The sequence below is a fragment of the Trichomonas vaginalis genome, chromosome V (genome assembly GCF_026262505.1).
Source record: "Trichomonas vaginalis G3 chromosome V, whole genome shotgun sequence".
Taxonomy (NCBI): domain Eukaryota; phylum Parabasalia; order Trichomonadida; family Trichomonadidae; genus Trichomonas; species Trichomonas vaginalis.
In genome coordinates this window covers 31,030,624-31,052,075 of record NC_067207.1, presented here as the reverse complement: position 1 = coordinate 31,052,075, position 21,452 = coordinate 31,030,624, and the positions used below count along the sequence as shown (strand labels likewise).

Genomic DNA, 21,452 nt, shown 5'->3' with positions numbered 1-21,452 from the left:
TTCGGGAAAATTCATGAGGTGAAAAAACAGGTGAAAAAAGAGGTGAAATCTCACCTCTTCACCTAAAATATATTTTTGCCGAGTTCAGCAACAAATTCAAGAGTTTTGTGTGTTTTCTACGATGGTAGAAATGAGGGTGAAAAAACAGGTGAAAAAACGGGTGAGATCTCACCTCTTCACCTAAAATATATTTTTGCTGAAAAAAAATGGTTCATTTACTCACAATATTTTTGTACAAAACGACCCCAAACTTTTAACCTCTCTTCTGCAGCTTCTAATGAAATTTTAGCGAGTTCATATTCTCTAAATTCTCTCTTTAAATCTTCTTGTTCCCATTGGTCTAGTTCGTATGGAGAATCTCTATAACCAGAACATATCTCACGTTCATGTTCTATTTGTTTTTCATGCATTTTTCTAACTTCTTGTTCGAACAAAGGTTTTGCATTCTCTACTGTATCTTCAAGTTCTTCTTCATCTAATTTCTCATGAACTTTCTTGTCTATGGAGTCCAGAATTTTTCCAACTGCTATACAATATTTTGGAGAAGCCCACATTGCTATATAGTTTACGAGTCTTGGGTCTACATACATTCCTCTAACCTGTTTGATTTCATCCGGAATTCCTGCATGAATTTTGTATAAAAAGCAACCCGCTGTTTTCCGCGGTTGGTATATTCTTCACAAAATGCCTTAAAATACTCTTCCAGGACTTATTTTCCAACAACCTTCTAAAGTCTTTCCTAAACTGCTGACACATCTTTGTTGCATTTATATAACCATCCTTGTCTCTACGTAAGACTTCAATACCGTTGTAAGTGCCTTTTGTGAATGTTTCGCCATTAGATTTGTTCGTGAACGTTTTTGCTTCGACTGTCATTTCAGTTCTTACAATAAAAATAAAAAATATTTTTTTAAAAAAACCAACTTTATTTTTTATGTTTTTTTGTGAAAGTTTCGACAAAGCATATACCTTCATGTTTGACAAAACATATACGAAGAAGAAGTTTCGACAAAACATATACGAAGAAGTTTATTTCCTGTGTTGTTGTCAAAATGTCATGTTGTCTCATTTTTTCAGAGAAGTTAAAATAACCGAGTGACACATAGTGACATAGTGACACCTTCAGTTCTTCACCTAAACTTTTTTTTCTGTCTTAAGGAAATTCATGAAAATTCAACGGGTGAATTTTGTATAAAAAGCAACCCGCTGTTTTCCGCGGGTTGGTATATTCTTCACAAAATGCTTGTTTTTGAGGTCGAGCCACTTTTGGCTCCACCTCTTTTTTCACCTAAAATATATTTTTGTGCTATGTTTTCAGCACAAAACATATACGATGAAGTTTATTTCCTGTGTTGTTGTCTAAATGTCATGTTGTCACACTTTTTCAGAGAAGTTAAAATGACCTGGTGACCTGGTGACCTGGTGACACCTAAAAAACCACTTCACCTAAAATATATTTTCTATCTTAAGGAAATTCATGAAAATTCATGAGGTGAAAAAAGAGGTGAAAAAAGAGGTGAAATCTCACCTCTTCACCTAAACATTATTTTTCAATACTTTTTCAGCACTTTTCCGTAGTTATATATGAAAGACAATTCGAGATAAAAGTCATAGTACAATGGAATAATATGTTGCACACCATTTGTTGTGAACCAAACTTGAAAGTCAGAGAAACTGTTACTAGGTGGTTCGTAGAATTTAGAAGCAAAGTCATAAAAGTCCTTACCAATACATAGAAAACTATTGTTGCTTGAACTGAAACTTGCATGACACATAACATTTTGAGGGTCAAACACGTTTCTATAAACTGTCAAATCTGCTGGTGGACGTATAAATTTAAATGGACCATCTGGTGGTAATGGTTCGTTCTGGTTTAGTAACCGAAGAAATTGTGCCCAAGAACGTTTGTCTACTTCCCAAAATAAAAACTGTGTATCTCTTGGAGGGTTAATTTCAATCCTTTGAAATAAAACGGTGGAGTTCATCTTGTCATATTCTAGTTTTAGATAGTATGTTCCATTTAGTAAAGAGTCGTATTTTTCTTGAAATTCCCAATAGTATTTGTTCATTTGAGTTTGAAAGTCATTTAGAGTTTTCTCAAGACTTTCGTCTGTAACAAACAAGTTTTCCAACGGTCTTCTCCAACAAACTCAGCGTACATTTCAAATAAAATAAAAATATATTGTTTTAAAATTGTATGCCATATAGCTTCTTGAATTTGTTAAGATATAGTCTAATGTATTTTCCATCTGTATCTCTAGCGTTTACATAAGCACAGCCTTCCTTAGTAAAACATACTTGTAATTTCCTATAGTTTACGCCGGTATAAAGGTAGAAAGAGTCCTGTTCTTCGCTATAGTAGTAAAACTCAAACGTATGCTTACCATAGTCTGTAATTTCAATTGCTTCATCTTCTAGTTCGTCGACAAATTCGAATACAATATCTCTAAATTTGCTTTTGTTCTTATTGTTTTCAGAACAAGTGACCCAACGTAAGTTTTCAAGTCTATTGTCGTTTCTTATACGGTTTATATGGTCTACAAAAGGTAAATTGTTAGGGTTTGGTATAAAATGAGTTGCAATGACAACATGTTTAAGATAGTGTTTTCCACCAATCCTCATCCTAGCATATCCGTCATTTTGCTCCCATTCGCTTAAAACTCTTTTTGTCTTTTTGTTTCTGACTTCAAATGACTCACAACAGTGAATTTCATATTTCTCATCTAACAAACAAGTTTTCCAACAGTCTTTTCCAACAAACTCAGCGTACATTTCAAATAAAATAAAAAAATATATTTTAAAAAAAATATTTTTTTCTTTACTTTACATAACCACCCGCTGCCAAAAGTCTTTGACGCCAACCCATACCAGCTAATGAAGGTTGAGTTGGTTTAGTTTGGAAACTAAACTTTGGTTTTGGTTTATCTTCAGTTTTTGGTTTTTCTTCAGTTTTTGGTTTTTCTTCTTCTATCAGTTTTTCGTCACTTTTCGGTTCCTCTGACTTTACCTCACTTGCAGGTATGGTTGTGTCGTCAACATCTTCATAAATATCATATGCCATTTGTTTTTGTTTTCCTTTCAACTTTTTGTGTTTGTTGTAAAGTTTAGAATATTTCGACTCTAAGTCAATGAGATGTTCTATAATGAACTGTTGGTCAGTGAAGTAAACTTTTCCATCTGTTGTCTCGAAAGCTCCTTCAGACTTCAATATTTTATTTGTGAGAGTCTGTTTCTTTTTTGAGATACTAGCCGTTCCATTTCTATGAAAAGTGACTTTGTAGTTAGGGTTTGTATTTCCAGACCTGGCACTTTCTATTATTGAATTTTTCTCTTCATCTGTAAGTTCTTTGACAGGTTTTGACAATGGTTCTGAACTTTTTGTTTGTGGTGTCAAATCTACCGTTTCAACTTCTTCGGTCATTTCATCTCAGTAAAAAATTTTAGTTTGGTTTGTTTTCAACTGGTTGTTGTTGTTTTTTAAGTCGGTCTAAAACTTCCTGAGGTATAGGAAGAACTTGACAAACACGTTGTGTAACTGCTGGAAGTCGACAAATCCATCTTGAACCCATTTGTCTCAATGCTGTATTGTTCATTTCATCTCAGTAAAAAACTTTACATTCCCCAAGTTTGAGGTGGTTGCGGTTGGTTATTGTTTACCCACTGTTGTGCATGGTTATATCCTCTGTTAAAGAATCTTTCACCTTGGTCCATATAGTGTCCTGCTTGGTTATAGTAGTCATTTGCTTTGTTATAATAGTTTCCTGCTTCTCTTCCTACATTGTCCATCCATCCTTGAACTTTTCCTCTTGTTTCAGGATTTGGAATAAGATTTGTTGCATCTCGTGCTACATCCCAACCTTTCTGTACAGTTTGTATAATAGGTTGTGCTTTCTCTTTAAGTATACCTAATGTACTCAAAATCTTCCTTCCAATTCCAAATGCACCTCTGGCTATTGTTCCCACTGCGGGTAAAAATCTGGATGCAACTCCTGCTAATGCGCCAAATAAACCCATTTCTTATGGGTTAAAAAATGACGAATCCAAACAAGGACCCCTATGTTTCTAAAGCGACAAAGAAAGCACTCATGATAAAAATCTTTAGTTCAACACCAAATGCTTGGTTTATGGATATCTTGGAAAACATTCCGAGAGTTAGAACAGATGGACCTCCATACTGGTTAATATTTGTTGGTCAAAACACAAGATACTGTGAAGCCATACCATTACAGTCCAAAAATATTTTAGATATCTTAGCAGCTTTGGACAATATTCGTTGACAAATACCATCCAACAAAACTGACATCTGACTGTGAAAGTTCTTTCAAATCAGATGATATTAAAAACTATCTGCGTTCAAAAAATGTAAACCAATATTTCATTGTCGACCAAAACCATTCTGCTCTTGGTGTCATTGACAGTTGTATAAAAATCTTAAGAGACTTAAATCAACCACAAGGTGGTGAGGTAGATGAAATGTCATATGACGACAAGTATAGACATTTCTCCATGGCAAAGATGAGACAAGTTTTAAATATTTACAATAGCCGTAAACAAAAAGGTTTGGGAAACCACTCCCCCGAAGAAATGAAAACAACCCCGACTTAGAGAAAGACTATATATTTAATAGTTTAGTCAAAAGAGACAAACAAGAAAGAATGCCAGGCTTCAAACTTAAGAAAGGTGACAAAGTAAAAATAGAAATACCTAAACGCGACCCATATGAAAATACTATTGACTATGACAACAATGGGAACTCGACAGGTACTCACATTCGTGTTCGTAAAAATAGAAGAAAGTATACAAGAGAATATTATGAAGTTTTAGGCAAACATGGCAAAATGTACAGACTGCAAGCAGAAGATAAAACTACTATTGTCAGACCTCGTTTCAAACTTGTCAAAGTTCAAGGTGGTATACTTTCAAAGACAGTTCCTAACAAATATAAGACAACTCCTGACGAATATGCTAAAGAAGTTGAAAATGACGACTAAGCATTTCTATACCATGCGTAAACTGTCATGTAAGGTGGCATGTATTCTTTACTTTGTCCCGTTGTTTGCGTATATCCTGAAACGCGATGTGTATGGTTTCCATCTCCCTGAGTGTTACCCCAGAAACAATTTATAGCAAACTGAACGTTGTCTTTAACATCATATCCTTTACCTTTTTTCATTGCTGACCAATCCCAAAATTTATGCTTATGCCAACCTGCTTGAGATGTACTTAAATCTATGTAGTGACTATGTGCAGGTAAATTTTCACCTGAAATCGTTTTACTTCCACCTGTTTCCTTTGAAGAGTTTGCACAATACAAAAAACCTGTCGACTATTTGAGTCCAAGTTCCAAAACCCAGAACTGTTTCTGGATTTGTTGAGTTCATTGACGTATAAATAGAGCCTATAGGATATAATGTTTGAAGCATTTCTGTCTTTAATGTTTGAAGCTCTGTTTTGTCTGCTTTCTTGTCATATAAATCTTGAGCAGTGAATTTAATATTATGTTCATCCTTCATGACATAAACATCTTTACATCTAATGTTTTTCATTGTCGTTATGTCGTCATCCGATGTTAAACCTTGTGGAAAGTTAGGAGGTTTACAATATATTGCATCCCCACCAGTTTCTTCAACCGTTCCTTCAATACTTTCTATAGCAACAGTTGTAAAAACTTGTATGTGTATGGTTCTTGTCTGCTTTCTTCTCTAACTCATCGTTAACATAAGTTTTATCTGCTTTAAGGTCTAAACATCCTGAAACCCATCCTGTATCGGCTTTAACTTTAAAAGTCTTCGATGTCCATTCATGGTACCAGTCAACCCTTTCTTTCATTTCGTTATCTTTTTCATCCACATATTCCTTATCCGCTTTCTTCTCTAACTTACTAGCCACATATTCCTTATCTGCTTTCTTTTCAAGGCTAACGTTTAAGTCTGTTATTTCAGATATAGAATGTGTATGAGTCTTTTTAGAATATTCGTTTTCAGCTCTTGTCACTTCACTTGACATTTTATTGTCAACATATGTTTTGTCTGCTAGTTCAGGATGAGTATGTTCTTTTGTTGCATAAGCATTGTTAGCTCTTTCTTCTTCTTTTGCTATTGCATCGTCTACATATTCTTTGTCAGCTTTGTTGTCAATATCTGCTTTCAAAAGAAGTTCAGATATAGGTTTCTCGTTTAAAGTTCCTTTTGTTGGATTTATACAGACAGTATGGTTCTTATTGTCTTGAAACAGAAACTCATCTGTCATTGGGTTTAATGTCAGTTTTAAGTTTCCTTCTTTCAATGACTCAGATATCTTAGAATAGTTTGAAAAGTTTGTTGTGTTCTTATTTAGAGCTTGTATAATGAGTTGTCGGTTGTGTTGTATTTCTCTCATAGACGCTGTTTCATTTGACATTTTTATTCTAGATAAAATATGCTTCCAATAGAAAAAGAAATTTCAAGAGTTGCTACAACTAAACCATTAGATGAACTTTTTACTAATGTCGGTCAAAAGTTTGAGACAGAGACCGTAAAGCATGAAGGCTATCGTTTTGACTACCCATTAAGATGGCTAAGAGACCCATCTGTCACAAAAGCTATTGGCTTTCGTAGAATGAAGTTTGTGTCTGTAGAAGATAAAAGTTTTCCATTTATTGTAAGGTTTCATATAGATTATATATCTGAAGGGAAACGAAAAATGTGGGAAGAAATTGAGCTAATACAAGTTGACCTTTCATCTTCTCTACAGACTGCGTTAAAAAATATAGAAGATAAAATAAATTCATGTTATGCAAAATATGCTGATGAATATGCAAATACCGAGAGCACACTTTATGTGAGAATTGTATATGACAAACAAAATTCACAAGTGTCATTTCAAATCTACGAAGACAATCCAAAGAAAGACGAACAAATATATACAGAATTCACTGCAATGTCATGGTATTATTTGCAAAGAATGTTAAATCAGAAAGTCGAACTTCCTTTAGCAAATATTTACAGTCGATATGCAAGAGATGAACCATATTTATTTAAAGATGTTTTCGACCCAGCTGCTATTATTGTTCATGCTTCATTTTCTGGCGCCCAAAACTCTTTCTTATGCTTGGCAAATGACTTTTACGAAAAACCTACAAAGTTATACGAACCACCAAGTGGAAGTATTTCAGACTTTCAAGTATGGTTTACTACAGATGGAAGAAAAAGATAATTCCATTATACCATGCGTTTTACTTAGAACTTAGTTTCATATACAACTACTATCGAACGGTAAAAATATAATTTTTTAATACGGTTGAGGTGTTGGATTTGGTTGCCAACTAGACTGTGGTGCAGGTTCAGGCTGTTGTATAACAGGAGCTTGTTCTTCTGGTTCAGGGTCTTTAGGTATAATACCAACAAACTGACCTACTCTTTTACCAATATTTTTGACTCCGTTCCAAATTCCTCTTCCTACGGTTTTTATTCCATTCCATATACCTCTTCCGACATTTCGAAAGAAGTTTCCTATCTTACTGAAGAAACCCATTTTACTATATGTAAAAATCTAATGTCCGCCTAGTCTCTTACGTTTCCTGTTGAGTTCCATAGCATTCTTTAACTGGAGCTCATACATTCTGTTTCTCCTCTGGTAGAAAACATATTCTGGGTCAACTCCTGTGTTCGCGTCATCTGCATAAAGTTGTTTATATCCCACCTCAGGGTTTGTATAAAACTCTTTCCATCTCATATTTGCATACCATGGTGGCAAACCTAACGCAGCGTCATTTGACATGGCAGTTTGCATTTGTACATCTGTTGGCACTTGACCATAGTTTGCCATTGCAGTTTGTATTCTAACTTCATTTGGAATATTCTCTGGGTTTGGTTGTCCAGGTTGCTGTGCATTCGCTAAGTTCTGTGCGTCCATTTAATATTAGATAAAAATATCTCTTACGAGTACATATGCTGAACATTTGCTGGTATTGGTTCATCTTCATATTCTCTATATCTTTCTGCCACGTCAAATAAATAAATGACACAATGGAAAAAACCTAAAACAAGTAGTCCTATTTCAAACCACATTTACTTACTAATAAAATTTCTTTATTGTGACACTTTCTCCAGTTTATAGGACCTCTCTCATATTCTATCTTGTCATATCTAAACTCATAGTCATGTATGTCCTCTAACCATCTCATAACGGTTTCCAAACCACTTTTATCGGATGTAAAGTAAAAGCATGGATGGTTATGTAAAACGTCTAAAGTTTCTAAAGAGTCTCTCAAAGTCCAGTCTACTTGGTATTGAAAATCCCATGTGTTATAGAACGGTGGGTCCACTATAAAGAAAACATTTTCCTTGTCTTTATATTTTTCATACAAATCTGTCCAATGACATCTCACAAACTCTATACCCTCAATATATTTTTCTATGTCCTCTTTGAAAACATTTGTATAGTTAAGATATAAAACTTTTGACATAAGTGTTTCAATGTCATGAACTCTTATAGCACCACTATATAATAGTCTAGCAGATATACTATTCCAGTCTATATATTCTGCTTTTTTCAAAACCTCTCTCACAATATTTTTCTTATCTAATGGTATACGTTCCATCTTACCTATAGGTATCTTTTCTTTTAACTCTTTCAATATTTTGTTAGTGTCTGGAATATGTTTGAGACGGTCCATATAGTTGTCGAAGTCATTGCATATAATCTTTGAGTCTGGGAATATTATATGACACAAATGGGATATATAGAAACTTCCACCGAACAAATCTACAAATGTTAGACCATTCGGTAGTTTCTTAAGTTCTCTCAATAGAATATCTTTACATCTACTCTTATTTCCAAAGAAGGGTAACGGTGGTTTTGTAAAATTCATTTTATATACAATAAAAATGTTTTTTCCCTGAAAAGTGACAGAAAAGTGACAAAACATGAAAACATATATAATTTGTGAAAAGCGACACATTATATAATGTTTTCGACCCAGAAGAAGGCTTCTTCCCAGAAGCAATGGAGGAAGAAGAAGAGTCCTCCGAATAAAAACTTCATTTATACTAAACATCTTCGGGGCTAGAAGGGGCGCAGCCCCTGGAAGCCCCACTTCCTTTTTTTTTTTTTTTTTTTTTAACCCTAATTCATATCATTAGCTGTTCTTTATTGTGCTAGTGATATTTGTAATATATTTACTAAATTGTTTGGGGGCGGCGACAAATTTGCCCAGCCAGTAAAGTATTCAATTTTTTTTTGCATTTTTTTTAAAGCTTCTTAACTTAAATCATGGAATGTCTCAAAGACAAAAGTAGCATACAGCATGTAAAGCTAAAGAAAGATAATCATAATTAATACCTTAATTTTTAATATTACGCATTTTTAGGTGCAAAATTTAAAAACATTCTAATACAATAGAGCAGTTTCCAAAAGTAGCATACAGCATGTAAAGCTAAAGAAAGATAATCATAATTAATACCTTAATTTTTAATATTACGCATTTTTAGGTGCAAAATTTAAAAACATTCTAATACAATAGAGCAGTTTCCAAAAGTAGCATACAGCATGCAAAGCTAAAGAAAGATAATCATAATTAATACCTTAATTTTTAATATTACGCATTTTTAGGTGCAAAATTTAAAAACATTCTAATACAATAGAGCAGTTTCCAAAAGTAGCATACAGCATGCAAAGCTAAAGAAAGATAATCATAATTAATACCTTAATTTTTAATATTACGCATTTTTAGGTGCAAAATTTAAAAACATTCTAATACAATAGAGCAGTTTCCAAAAGTAGCATACAGCATGCAAAGCTAAAGAAAGATAATCATAATTAATACCTTAATTTTTAATATTACGCATTTTTAGGTGCAAAATTTAAAAACATTCTAATACAATAGAGCAGTTTCCAAAAGTAGCATACAGCATGCAAAGCTAAAGAAAGATAATCATAATTAATACCTTAATTTTTAATATTACGCATTTTTAGGTGCAAAATTTAAAAACATTCTAATACAATAGAGCAGTTTCCAAAAGTAGCATACAGCATGCAAAGCTAAAGAAAGATAATCATAATTAATACCTTAATTTTTAATATTACGCATTTTTAGGTGCAAAATTTAAAAACATTCTAATACAATAGAGCAGTTTCCAAAAGTAGCATACAGCATGTAAAGCTAAAGAAAGATAATCATAATTAATACCTTTAAAGTTTAAAATCTTGATTTTTTTTAAAATCAAATATTTATAACTTTAATACATACAGCTTAAACCTTATACTTGTTTTCTCTTGTGAGAAAGCAATCTTACAAAGCTAACAATCCTAAAAAATAAAGAATTAAAATTTCATACAATCTTTTTTCGAATCTGTTCTTTTCTTAAGCCACTCGCTTCGCTCGCATCTTAGTTTCGTAATTTCATACAATCTTTTTTCGAATCTGTTCTTTTCTTAAGCCGCGAGCGAAGCGAGTGGCTTAGTTTCGTAATTTCATACAATCTTTTTTCGAATTTGTTCTTTTTGTCAACCGCGAGCGAAGCGAGTGGCTTTTTATTTTTAAAAAATTTTTTTTCTTTCTTACTTTTTTTTCCCTTACTTACAAATTTGATAGTAACTTACCAAATCTCTCTATCATATAATAATAAATTAATCCATTTTTTGTTTCAAATCTGACACTTTACATTTCTGACATGTAAACCTGTCACTTTTCACTTCACCTCACTGGGCAAGTTTGTGCCCCCCTCAATTGTTTGCAGGTTGAACTAAATTGACTCCGAAATGCTGACTTATAAATGATTATAATGCCTTTTAATTAAGCTTATATCTTAAATGAATGAGCGACTTCGTTTTGCGCAAAAAAATATAATACTGTAAACATTGAATTTTTCAAACCGTTTTCCCCTATGAAAATCTTTTCAAATTCTTTTTCAATGAAAAATATTTTTAAAGTTTTTCAATGAAAAATATTTTATAAGCCAATATAATCACGTATTTTGTTATATGCTTTGAATGATCATTCAAAATTGAATGCAATAAAATATCCTATTCTAAGGATATTCAATATTATAAAATTTTAGATGCAATAGTTTATATCAATTACAATTATTAAATGAGATGCTACAAAATATATATTTTTCAATGTGATCCATTTTATATTTAATTTTTTAAATAGCTATTGAAATCATAAAATGATATTGTCTCTACTCCTCGTTGCTCAGCTAGATGTGCATACATGCAATCATGATCTTGAAATGGGTAACATAACAAGAGAACTTCAAGGACCTCAATCATATCGCAGCCTTAAAAATACCGAATGGAAAAACATCAGAATTAAGGTAGATTATAATTATATTGATAATAGAAAAGATGATGCGCGAACATGTACATGGGTTGGACAAATCGTAACATTCCAAGGCGTAAGATACACTTGTAAGAGGGAGCATATTTTGACATATTCAAAAATTTTGGCTATTAAAGGAACACTTAATAATGTCAAATCATATTTAGAGAGACTTCTTACAGTAATTCCATTCAATTATAATATTGATTATGTGGACTTTCGTAGCCCTTATGGATACGAGACGAATTTTGGCAAACAAAGCGCATACGGTGCCGATATAGTACTTGCAGTACTTTCAAGACCGAGACAGGATAATGATGCTACTCTCGCATCAGCTGCTGGATTAGCAGAAGAGAGAACATATCACAGACCAATATTTGGTGTCGTTTTCTTAAATCCAATGGCAGTTCCTGATACAGCACAAGATGAAAACTCAAAGATTCAAGATTCTTTTATACTTGCGTTCACGAAATTTTCCATGCTTTGGGTATTTCTCATCAGATTTCCGACACTATCATCCACATGATTCCATAACTCCACATTCACAAATAATGCAGTTTCAGAAAGTATGGAAGAGACTTTTCGTTCTTAGTAACACCATACGCTCATAAATTTGCAGTGAAGCGCTTTGGAGTAGAAGTTTTCGTAGGAGACATGGAACTTGCCCATCTGGATTAGAAATCGAAAATGATGGCGGTCAAGGAACAGCAGGAAGTCATTTAGAAGCAAGATCTTACATGTCAGATTTGATGGTTGGCATGACAATTCAAACAAATCTGGACCATTTCCAGTTGACTGATGCTGTTCTTGCATTCTTTTATGGATACAGGTAACTACAAAGTTAACTGGAGAATGGGACAACCATTAGTATGGGGCCACCCAGAATCAATTGATGGAAAACCAATTCCAAACTTTGCAATTGGTCCTCCACAAAATGTTTTCCCTAAGCACTACATGAGAGACTTCTCAGTACAAGAAGATTGGTATTCAAGCTTTGATTTCAAATTCTCCGGACCGTTTTCTGGACCTGCACATATTAGAGCAAGTTATAGCGAAAAACAATTTTATGATCCAAAAGGCATTGGAGTTGGTACAACACAAGTTTATGATTTCATTCCATTTTATTTCCCAAATTATGTTTGTCCTAAGGGACAGGCTATTCTTCCATCAACAATGCATATATTACCACAAATGCGGTACATATACATGCGACGGATATAAATCGTTCACAATTCAAGTCAACAAAGATAACATTGGAAGACAATGGGAAAGCGTCACATGCACAAAAGAAAACGCAACTAAGGAATTTTCTTTGCCATTAGGTTACTATCCCAGGAAAGTTTCTTGTGTTGATCCTGAAAGATTCTGCAGATCTGTGAAACTGAACGAGATGAAGTTTGTTGTTGACCCATTCGACCCTAACTCAAAGCAACTGAGCAGTGATTCTCCAACACCAACAGCACCAGAATCAGGAGGATATGAAAATCCAACTATATATGGAAGAAATGACGATCAACCAGAATCTGGAGGCGATGGAAAAGAAAGTTCAGGTGGAAATTCGAAGGGAAGAGAAGCAAAACAGAATGCGAAAAAGATTATAATCATCTCAACTTGCTCCGCAGCCGCAGCTTTAATTGTGATTGCAGTGATTGTTGCTTTCGCTGTATATTCAGCTAAGAAAGCAAAAGAAAACGCGCAGAACGAAGAACCTGATGCAAATTTATCGATTTAGAAAGAAAATAAATTTCTTTTTTTATTTTCTTTTTTAATTTTTTTTTACACAAACATTTTCTAAAATCTACACCAAAAATCATTATCCTTTTTCTAACTAGAACTCATAAGAAATCATCAATATCAATTATTTTATTCTTCACAGTAATTATATATAAAAATGTGCGATCGACTATTATTTTATTCTGTTTTTTTAGATTGATCTAAATAACCTGTTAGAACTCTTTAGATCGATAGGTTAGAAACTCCGATGATCTATTAATTAGTAAAAAATAATCTAAACGATTTTACACAATATGAAAAAATAATGTTTGCGATCTAATTAACAAAAATAACAAGAATTAATTACACCTTATTTTCAGGATGATTACAACTCTTTATTATACCAAAATAATTTTAAAAATAAAGTATTTACTATGAAATACCATATTTATAATTTGCCAATGCTGAACTTAATTTATGCTTCCTGTTTTATAAAGAATATCAAGTTAGATTAGGAAATACATTTTACAGAGTAATCATGGAGAGCAACAAAAAGAAATTCATCATATTCATGAGAAGTGATATATATATTGAAAAAAAAAATCAAGATCTTTAAAATAAACTTTAAAGGATTCTCCTTACCTAAATCATATTTCTACCATGATTTAACCGATTATTTTGTTATTAAGATCGAAATTCTACTCACATAAAGGCGGCTTCTTATCTTTGTTTGAATAATTTGCTGAGGTTCAGTCATCTTTATCTTATATTAGAACCTATCCCATGTTTTATTAGAAATTTTGCAAATCTTCAAGTATCGCAACATTTTCAAGACACATTTCCACATAATGTTATTAATGTTTATCAAATTTTGATATATTTGGGTAAGAATATTAAAATTTCATACGATAAAGTTGTTAGTGAAAAAAAATAATTAAAGAAAATAAAAAAAGAAATTTATTTTCTTTCTAAACCATTAAGTCTGCATCAGGATCTTGGTTCTGGCCGTTTTCTTTAGCTTTTTTAACAGAATAAACAACAATAACTGCAATAACTGCTATCACTATTAAAGCTGCAACTACGGCACAAACTACGATTATTATCAATTTGCTCTTTTTCTGCTGATCTTCTTTTTCCTTGGAACTCTCAGCAGAACCTCCTTTTTCATCATTCTTAGATTCTGATTGATCACCATTTCCTCCTGGTCTTGATGGGTTTTCATTTCCTCCGGATTCTGATGGGTTTTCATTTATTCCTGGCCTTGATGGGTTTTCATTTCCTCCGGATTCTGATGGGTTTTCATTTATTCCTGGCCTTGATGGGTTTTCATTTCCTCCGGATTCTGATGGGTTTTCATTTATTCCTGGCCTTGATGGGTTTTCATTTCCTCCGGATTCTGATGGGTTTTCATTTATTCCTGGCCTTGATGGATTTTCATTTCCTCCTGATTCTGGTGCTGTTGGTGTTGGAGAATCACTGCTCAGTTGCTTTGAGTTAGGGTCGAATGGGTCAACAACAAACTTCATCTCGTTCAGTTTCACAGATCTGCAGAATCTTTCAGGATCAACACAAGAAACTTTCCTGGGATAGTAACCTAATGGCAAAGAAAATTCCTTAGTTGCGTTTTCTTTTGTGCATGTGACGCTTTCCCATTGTCTTCCAATGTTATCTTTGTTGACTTGAATTGTGAACGATTTATATCCGTCGCATGAATATTCGCCGCATTTGTGGTAATTATATGGCATTGTTGATGGAAGGATAGCCTGTCCCTTAGGACAAACATAATTTGGGAAATAAAATGGAATGAAATCATAAACTTGTGTTGTACCAACTCCAATGCCTTTTGGATCATAAAATTGTTTTTCGCTATAACTTGCTCTAATATGTGCAGGTCCAGAAAACGGTCCGGAGAATTTGAAATCAAAGCTTGAATACCAATCTTCCTGTACTGAGAAGTCTCTCATGTAGTGCTTAGGGAAAACATTTTGTGGAGGACCAATTGCAAAGTTTGGAATTGGTTTTCCATCAATTGATTCTGGGTGGCCCCATACTAATGGTTGTCCCATTCTCCAGTTAACTTTGTAGTTACCTGTGTCTAAAAGAATTGCAAGGACAGCGTCAGTCAATCTAGCAAATGGTCCAGATTCTGTTTGAATTGTCATGCCAACCATCAAATCTGACATGTAAGATCTTGCTTCTAAATGACTTCCTGCTGTTCCTTGACCGCCATCATTTTCGATTTCTAATCCAGATGGGCAAGTTCCATCGTCTCCTACGAAAACTTCTACTCCAAAGCGCTTCACTGCAAATTTATGAGCGTATGGTGTTACTAAGAACGAAAAGTCTCTTCCATACTTTCTGAAACTGCATTTTATTTGTGAATGTGGAGTTATGGAATCATGTGGATGATAGTTTCGGAAATCTGATGGAGAAATACCCAAAGCATGGAAAATTTCGTGAACGCAAGTATAAAAGAATCTTGAATCCTTTGTGTTTTCATCTTGTGCTGTATCAGGAACTGCCATTGGATTTAAGAAAACGACACCAAATATTGGTCTGTGATATGTTCTCTCTTCTGCTAATCCAGCAGCTGATGCGAGAGTAGCATCATTATCCTGTCTCGGTCTTGAAAGTACTGCAAGTACTATATCGGCACCGTATGCGCTTTGTTTGCCAAAATTCGTCTCGTATCCATAAGGGCTACGAAAGTCCACATAATCAATATTATAATTGAATGGAATTACTGTAAGAAGTCTCTCTAAATATGATTTGACATTATTAAGTGTTCCTTTAATAGCCAAAATTTTTGAATATGTCAAAATATGCTCCCTCTTACAAGTGTATCTTACGCCTTGGAATGTTACGATTTGTCCAACCCATGTACATGTTCGCGCATCATCTTTTCTATTATCAATATAATTATAATCTACCTTAATTCTGATGTTTTTCCATTCGGTATTTTTAAGGCTGCGATATGATTGAGGTCCTTGAAGTTCTCTTGTTATGTTACCCATTTCAAGATCATGATTGCATGTATGCACATCTAGCTGAGCAACGAGGAGTAGAGACAATATCATTTTATGATTTCAATAGCTATTTAAAAAATTAAATATAAAATGGATCACATTGAAAAATATATATTTTGTAGCATCTCATTTAATAATTGTAATTGATATAAACTATTGCATCTAAAATTTTATAATATTGAATATCCTTAGAATAGGATATTTTATTGCATTCAATTTTGAATGATCATTCAAAACATACAACAACTCTTTGATTCAATTTTGAGTATAGCTTGAAAAATTATATGTCTTTAATCTTTGTTTATGATTAAATTTTTCAAATCAAATCAAGCATTGAAGAAATCTCAATCTCCAACATTGAAAATTGAGATCTCGTCTCAATCTCTAACATATGATGGAAAAATACGTGATTATATTGGCTTATAAAATATTTTTCATTGAAAAAGAATTTGAAAAGATTTTCATAGGGGAAAACGGTTTGAAAAATTCAATGTTTACAGTATTATATTTTTTTGCGCAAAACGAAGTCGCTCATTCATTTAAGATATAAGCTTAATTAAAAGGCATTATAATCATTTATAAGTCAGCATTTCGGAGTCAATTTAGTTCAACCTGCAAACAATTTAGTAAATATATTACAAATATCACTAGCACAATAAAGAACAGCTAATGATATGAATTAGGGTTAAAATAAATATGATTGCTTTAGTCAATCATAAAAACTAATTTAAGTTTAAAATAATGAAAGGATAATTTGATCGTTTTTAAAAATCAATTATTTTTGATGATTTGCAAGAATCTTTGAAAAGAATATAATATAGGTTCTATTTTTGTAAAATTTATCCAAATCATGTATTACATAAATTATGATTAAAACGATGAAAGAACCAAAAAGTGTGTTTTGTGTTTTGTTGTTGCGTGTTGGATGCGGGATCCTGTTATTTCCGAAATCGACAAAAAATTTGGAAATTTAATTTCCGAAATCGAAATTATATTAATGTTTTTAATATTCTTATATCAAAAGGATTAAAGTTCATTAAGGGTGCACACGAGAGGACCATGTAAACTTCAGAATTTAGAACCTTATTTTTAGGCATTATCTTGGCTACCTATTTAGGCTCGAAAAGCAAAAAATATCAAAAAATACAACTTGACTCCATTATGACCCTTTCATTGAGGTAGTTTTTATCCGCTAGTATTTTCCCTTTGAATCTCTTTACAATTCGAAATCAAATTCAAAACTCAGTAGAAGAAAGGAAGAATCGACTTACTACGGTTGTAATACGAATAAATGCATATATTTAGTTATTTTTATTTACATAATAATTGTTTGAAGCTCATATTCCATCAAATTTTTAAATAAAAACATTAAAATGTTGAAAATGTTCATATATTTTAATAGGGTTTTGGCACTTTATTGAGGAATTACTACATACATAGTCGAACTGAACTTGATATTTTGAAATTTAAATTATTTATCAAAATTAAAATTTAACTTGAAATTTATAATTATTTAGTCATATTTTGCATAATTCTAAGTAGATTTTGTAAAAAATCAAGAAAGAAAAAATTTTAACGTGCTTTATTTTTTCTTTTTTATAATAATACATATTATTATATAATTAACATATTCATAATGTTTCACCCTTTCAAAAATATAATCCTCCTCCTCTCAAATAAACGTACATACGGGTGGCCTCTTTTTTCAAAAAATTAAAATTTGAAATTTTGGGCTCAAATATTAGAGATTTTTTCAACCTTCAACGATATATGTTGTCTATATCAGACCTCCTTTCTTTTTGATACTTAACATTGTTCCTAAATCTTAGCCGTTAAGGGTGTTCTGAAAATATTTTTTTTTTCGAAAAAATTCGAAAAAAATTCTTAAAATTCAAAAATCCCTTAATTCCTGAGGATTTTGGAAAAAAAGTTTTTACATGAACATGTGTATATTATATGAAGTATATTGATAAGGTAAAAATCAAATTTTATTGCATATTCATCGAGAAAATAAACTAACGAATCCCTCAAAATTGAGAGGGTAATCCTCCTCCTCTCAAATAAACGTACATACGGGTGCACCCTTAATAATTGTAATTGATATAAACTATTGCATCTAAAATTTTATAATATTGAATATCCTTAGAATAGGATATTTTATTGCATTCAATTTTGAATGATCATTCAAAACGTAGAATAAAATACTTCATTATATTGTCTTCTAAAATATTTTTCATTGAAATTTTTTAAAAAATATATCTTTCAATGGAACAGGTTATGAATCAATTTTCATAGGGAAAAAAACGGTTTGAAAAATTCAATGTTTACCGTATTATATTTTTTTGTGCAAAACTAAATCGCTCATTCATTTAAGATATAAGCGTGATTAAAAAGCATTATAATAATTTATAAGTCAACATTTCGGAGTCAATTTAGTTCAATCTGCAAACAATTTATTAAATATATTACAAACGTCACTAACATAATAAGAAACAGCTAATATTATTAATGATATTTAATATTGGATCTCATTTTACTAACCTTTACTAAAAAATTTCATAAAAGAAAATATTAGGGAAAACCGCAACCACTTTTTTAAATCACGATTTAAATATATAAATCGCGATTTTTTAGAAAAATCGCGACTTTTTTAAAATCGCGTTTTTTAATGAATTGCGATTTTATTGTGGTCGCGATTTTTCTAAAAAATCGCGATTTATATGGAAAATCGCGTTATTGGTTCAATCTAAAGATCATTATTTAAAAAGTGAACTAAAAAATATAAATATAAGAATAAAATAAAGGGCGCGTAAAGGGTTGAAAAAAAAAAAAGGTAGTGGGGCTTCCAGGCGCGTTGCGCCCTCTAGCCCTGAAGATGTTTAGTATAAATGAAGTTTATATTCGGAGGGCTTCCAGGGGCTGCGCCCCTTCTAGCCCTAAGAATTTTGCCCAAGACCCAAGAGGAGGACCGAACCCCAGCCGACCAGCCGGTGATAAAAACCAAAACCGTTTTTTAAAAGTGACAGACAACTCCGTTTTGTAAAAGTGACAAAACCGTTTTTCACTATATAAGAGATATGCAAACAAAAAAGTGACAGCCGCATGTTTTAAACTACAAAAACCGTTTTTTACTTCACTTAAAATGCCACGTAAGCTACGTAAGAATATACGTAAGAGGAAGAGAGCATTGAAACATCCAATAGTAAAACTGACACCACAACAACAGTTGCAACAACAAATGATGAATGACCCCACTATGTTGCAACAAATGTCAAGCAACCCTATGCTTTTAAACAGAGTTATTGGTGCACAGAGTGGAGGTTTAAGAGCGGCACTTTTAGCGAAAATGGCAGGCTATGGTGGAGCTGCAGACGGAACAGCTTATAACCCTCAAAGTCAAATGAATTTGAGTTCACTCAAAAATCAAATAACAGATGTCAAAAAGTCAAACATAGACATACAGAAACAAATAAGTGAAAACGAAAAGAAACTAGAATATGACAGACACACAAAGAAACTAAATGAGTTAAACGTAGAGAAAAAGAAGAAAGAAGAACAACTGAAAGAACTAAGTACAGAGGAATATGCGAAAAAAGTGTCAGAAAAAGCAGCAGAAGTAGCAAAAATGGAACAAGATGTTATAAATTTGAAAAACCATACTACTCAATATAAAGTACTGAAAGATGAAGAGATAAAACAAAAAGCCCTGAAGACATATATGGATAGCGATGAGTATAAAAAAGAAGTTGAAGCAAATGTAAAGGCAAAAAACTTTTACAGTTGCAAAACCAAACCGTACAGTATGAAAACTTAGCACAAGAAAGTAAAAATAACGACGCAGCCATGCAAAAGGCAATGAAAAGCGCAGAATATATAAAAGCTAATAATGACTGGTTAGATGCCCAAGCCAACGCTAAAGCAGCCCAACTTATAGGGTCAATAAGGACAAAAATACAAGCGGATGAAGACAGTTCAAATGAAGCTTTAATGAATGCCGACTTTAAGAATGCCTTCGAAGCTCTTCATAGTAAGGTGAAACTAGTGAACGACTTCTCATCTGGAAAGAAACTGAAGTCTGAAGGTTTCGACAAAGAGTTAAGAGAAGTAGCACAAAATATGACGAAAATAACAGATGCAGCAACGAGACAGGCAGTTCAAAGTGCCTATGACGCCGTTAGAGCAACTGTTGTGGAAAGTCAAGAAAAAGAGTTACAACAGACCAAAACAGACCTAGTAAATGCTTTCTTAAGAACGAAAAGTCAGGTAGGACATTATGCTGCAGATGGAACATATGTGCCAGCTGGTGGAACTTATATACCAGCTGGTGGAACTTATATACCAGCTGGTGGAACTTATATACTAGCTAGTGGAACTTATATACCACCAAACCCTCCAAGAGAAGCACCTGCACCAGGACTACCTAAAACATTTACATCGTCACATGGACACAGACACAGGCATGCACCAAAACCAACACAACAACCAACAGTTCAAAATCCAGCACCACAACAACAACCAGCACCACAACCAACACAACAACCAACAGTTCAAAATCCAGCACAACAACCAACAGTTCAAAACCCTGCACAACAACAAGCACAAACAGAGCAAGGACATAAAAGAAGTAGAGAACAAGGAAACCAAGAATTCTTAAAAATGCTTAAGAAAGATTATAGTTACCCAGATACTCTTGACTTTAGTGACAGATATAAAGAAGCTATTAGAAAGTTCAAGGAAGGAAATACTGACCCGAACCTATTTAGCTTTATGGCTCAGCACCAAATGGGATATAATTTCAAACCTGGAAAATACAAGCTCGCTAAGGGATATGATTTAATAGCATATCATCCAAATGACATGAATGAATTTACTCCGAGATATTTGGTGTCAGAGCTAAATGATAATTCAACTCTCTTCATGAAACGCGTAAAAAATAGAGACGGAACGAAAGAAGAAAGGTTTATGAGTCCAGATGACTTAGATAGGGAACTTGTTAAAAACGGTCTCGGAATATATGAAATGCCAGCAGATGAGGTACAAGAAACTCAACAGGAAGAAGTTCAGATACAACCAGACATGGAAGAAATAGTTCAGCAACAACAGCTAGAAGAGCCTGAAGGAAACGAACAAGTCCCTCCTTTGGAAACTAACTTCACAGAACTAGATGAAAATTTGGAACAGCCGAAAAATCTTGACCCTCAACAAGTGTATGCGGAGAATATGGAATCTTTCCAAGAGTCTAAGAAAAATTCGGCTGACATAGTAGAAGAATATCGAAAAATGTTCGCCGACATACAAAAGACTCCAACATCAGATGAAAATATTCAGCATAGAATGGAAGTACTGAAAAAAATGTACGCAAATACAACAATCCTTTTTACTTACGACCATATAACGTTCAATCTTTGGCT

The 21,452-nt window shown here is 33.0% G+C and overlaps 11 protein-coding genes across 11 annotated transcripts, besides 3 other annotated features; 4 read left to right on the top strand and 7 right to left on the bottom strand.

Annotated features, from left to right (window-relative positions):
• Positions 1 to 5,964: part of a mobile genetic element that runs on past the window's edge.
• TVAGG3_0434740 (uncharacterized protein) lies at positions 216 to 590 on the bottom strand (the record flags this gene model as incomplete). Its single annotated transcript, XM_051233938.1, has 1 exon — positions 216 to 590. One exon carries the CDS (start codon positions 588 to 590, stop codon positions 216 to 218), a length of 375 nt encoding a protein of 124 aa, XP_051103668.1.
• Positions 2,188 to 2,622, bottom strand: TVAGG3_0434730 (His-Me finger endonucleases family; the record flags this gene model as incomplete). Its single annotated transcript, XM_051233937.1, has 1 exon — positions 2,188 to 2,622. One exon carries the CDS (start codon positions 2,620 to 2,622, stop codon positions 2,188 to 2,190), a length of 435 nt encoding a protein of 144 aa, XP_051103667.1.
• On the bottom strand, positions 2,819 to 3,421 carry TVAGG3_0434720 (phage tail repeat-like family; the record flags this gene model as incomplete). Its single annotated transcript, XM_051233936.1, has 1 exon — positions 2,819 to 3,421. The coding sequence occupies one exon, from the start codon at positions 3,419 to 3,421 to the stop codon at positions 2,819 to 2,821; it is 603 nt and encodes a 200-aa protein (XP_051103666.1).
• TVAGG3_0434710 (uncharacterized protein) lies at positions 3,613 to 4,014 on the bottom strand (the record flags this gene model as incomplete). The annotated part of the gene is made up of 1 exon (XM_051233935.1): positions 3,613 to 4,014. The coding sequence occupies one exon, from the start codon at positions 4,012 to 4,014 to the stop codon at positions 3,613 to 3,615; it is 402 nt and encodes a 133-aa protein (XP_051103665.1).
• A 1,305-nt stretch (positions 5,965 to 7,269) lies between the features above and the next one.
• TVAGG3_0434690 (serine threonine-protein phosphatase family) lies at positions 7,270 to 7,512 on the bottom strand (the record flags this gene model as incomplete). Its single annotated transcript, XM_051233934.1, has 1 exon — positions 7,270 to 7,512. One exon carries the CDS (start codon positions 7,510 to 7,512, stop codon positions 7,270 to 7,272), a length of 243 nt encoding a protein of 80 aa, XP_051103664.1.
• An 18-nt stretch (positions 7,513 to 7,530) lies between these two features.
• On the bottom strand, positions 7,531 to 7,893 carry TVAGG3_0434680 (uncharacterized protein; the record flags this gene model as incomplete). The annotated part of the gene is made up of 1 exon (XM_051233933.1): positions 7,531 to 7,893. The coding sequence occupies one exon, from the start codon at positions 7,891 to 7,893 to the stop codon at positions 7,531 to 7,533; it is 363 nt and encodes a 120-aa protein (XP_051103663.1).
• A 1,280-nt stretch (positions 7,894 to 9,173) lies between these two features.
• Positions 9,174 to 10,706: a mobile genetic element.
• Positions 10,707 to 11,150: 444 nt separating this feature from the next.
• Positions 11,151 to 11,828, top strand: TVAGG3_0434660 (GP63 protease; the record flags this gene model as incomplete). Its single annotated transcript, XM_001299159.2, has 1 exon — positions 11,151 to 11,828. The coding sequence occupies one exon, from the start codon at positions 11,151 to 11,153 to the stop codon at positions 11,826 to 11,828; it is 678 nt and encodes a 225-aa protein (XP_001299160.2).
• Positions 11,829 to 12,130: 302 nt separating this feature from the next.
• TVAGG3_0434650 (regulation of choline O-acetyltransferase protein) lies at positions 12,131 to 13,015 on the top strand (the record flags this gene model as incomplete). Its single annotated transcript, XM_051233932.1, has 1 exon — positions 12,438 to 13,015. A coding segment is annotated over one exon (578 nt), but the record flags the coding sequence as incomplete, so codon positions are not given.
• Positions 13,016 to 13,955: 940 nt separating this feature from the next.
• On the bottom strand, positions 13,956 to 16,092 carry TVAGG3_0434640 (leishmanolysin-like peptidase family; the record flags this gene model as incomplete). Its single annotated transcript, XM_001299160.2, has 1 exon — positions 13,984 to 16,092. The coding sequence occupies one exon, from the start codon at positions 16,090 to 16,092 to the stop codon at positions 13,984 to 13,986; it is 2,109 nt and encodes a 702-aa protein (XP_001299161.2).
• Positions 16,093 to 17,081: 989 nt separating this feature from the next.
• Positions 17,082 to 18,125: a mobile genetic element.
• Positions 18,126 to 19,183: 1,058 nt separating this feature from the next.
• On the top strand, positions 19,184 to 19,820 carry TVAGG3_0434620 (protein of unknown function, DUF4106 family; the record flags this gene model as incomplete). The annotated part of the gene is made up of 1 exon (XM_051233931.1): positions 19,184 to 19,820. A coding segment is annotated over one exon (637 nt), but the record flags the coding sequence as incomplete, so codon positions are not given.
• A 64-nt stretch (positions 19,821 to 19,884) lies between these two features.
• On the top strand, positions 19,885 to 21,309 carry TVAGG3_0434610 (protein of unknown function, DUF4106 family; the record flags this gene model as incomplete). Its single annotated transcript, XM_051233930.1, has 1 exon — positions 19,885 to 21,309. A coding segment is annotated over one exon (1,425 nt), but the record flags the coding sequence as incomplete, so codon positions are not given.
• Positions 21,310 to 21,452: the final 143 nt, after the last annotated feature.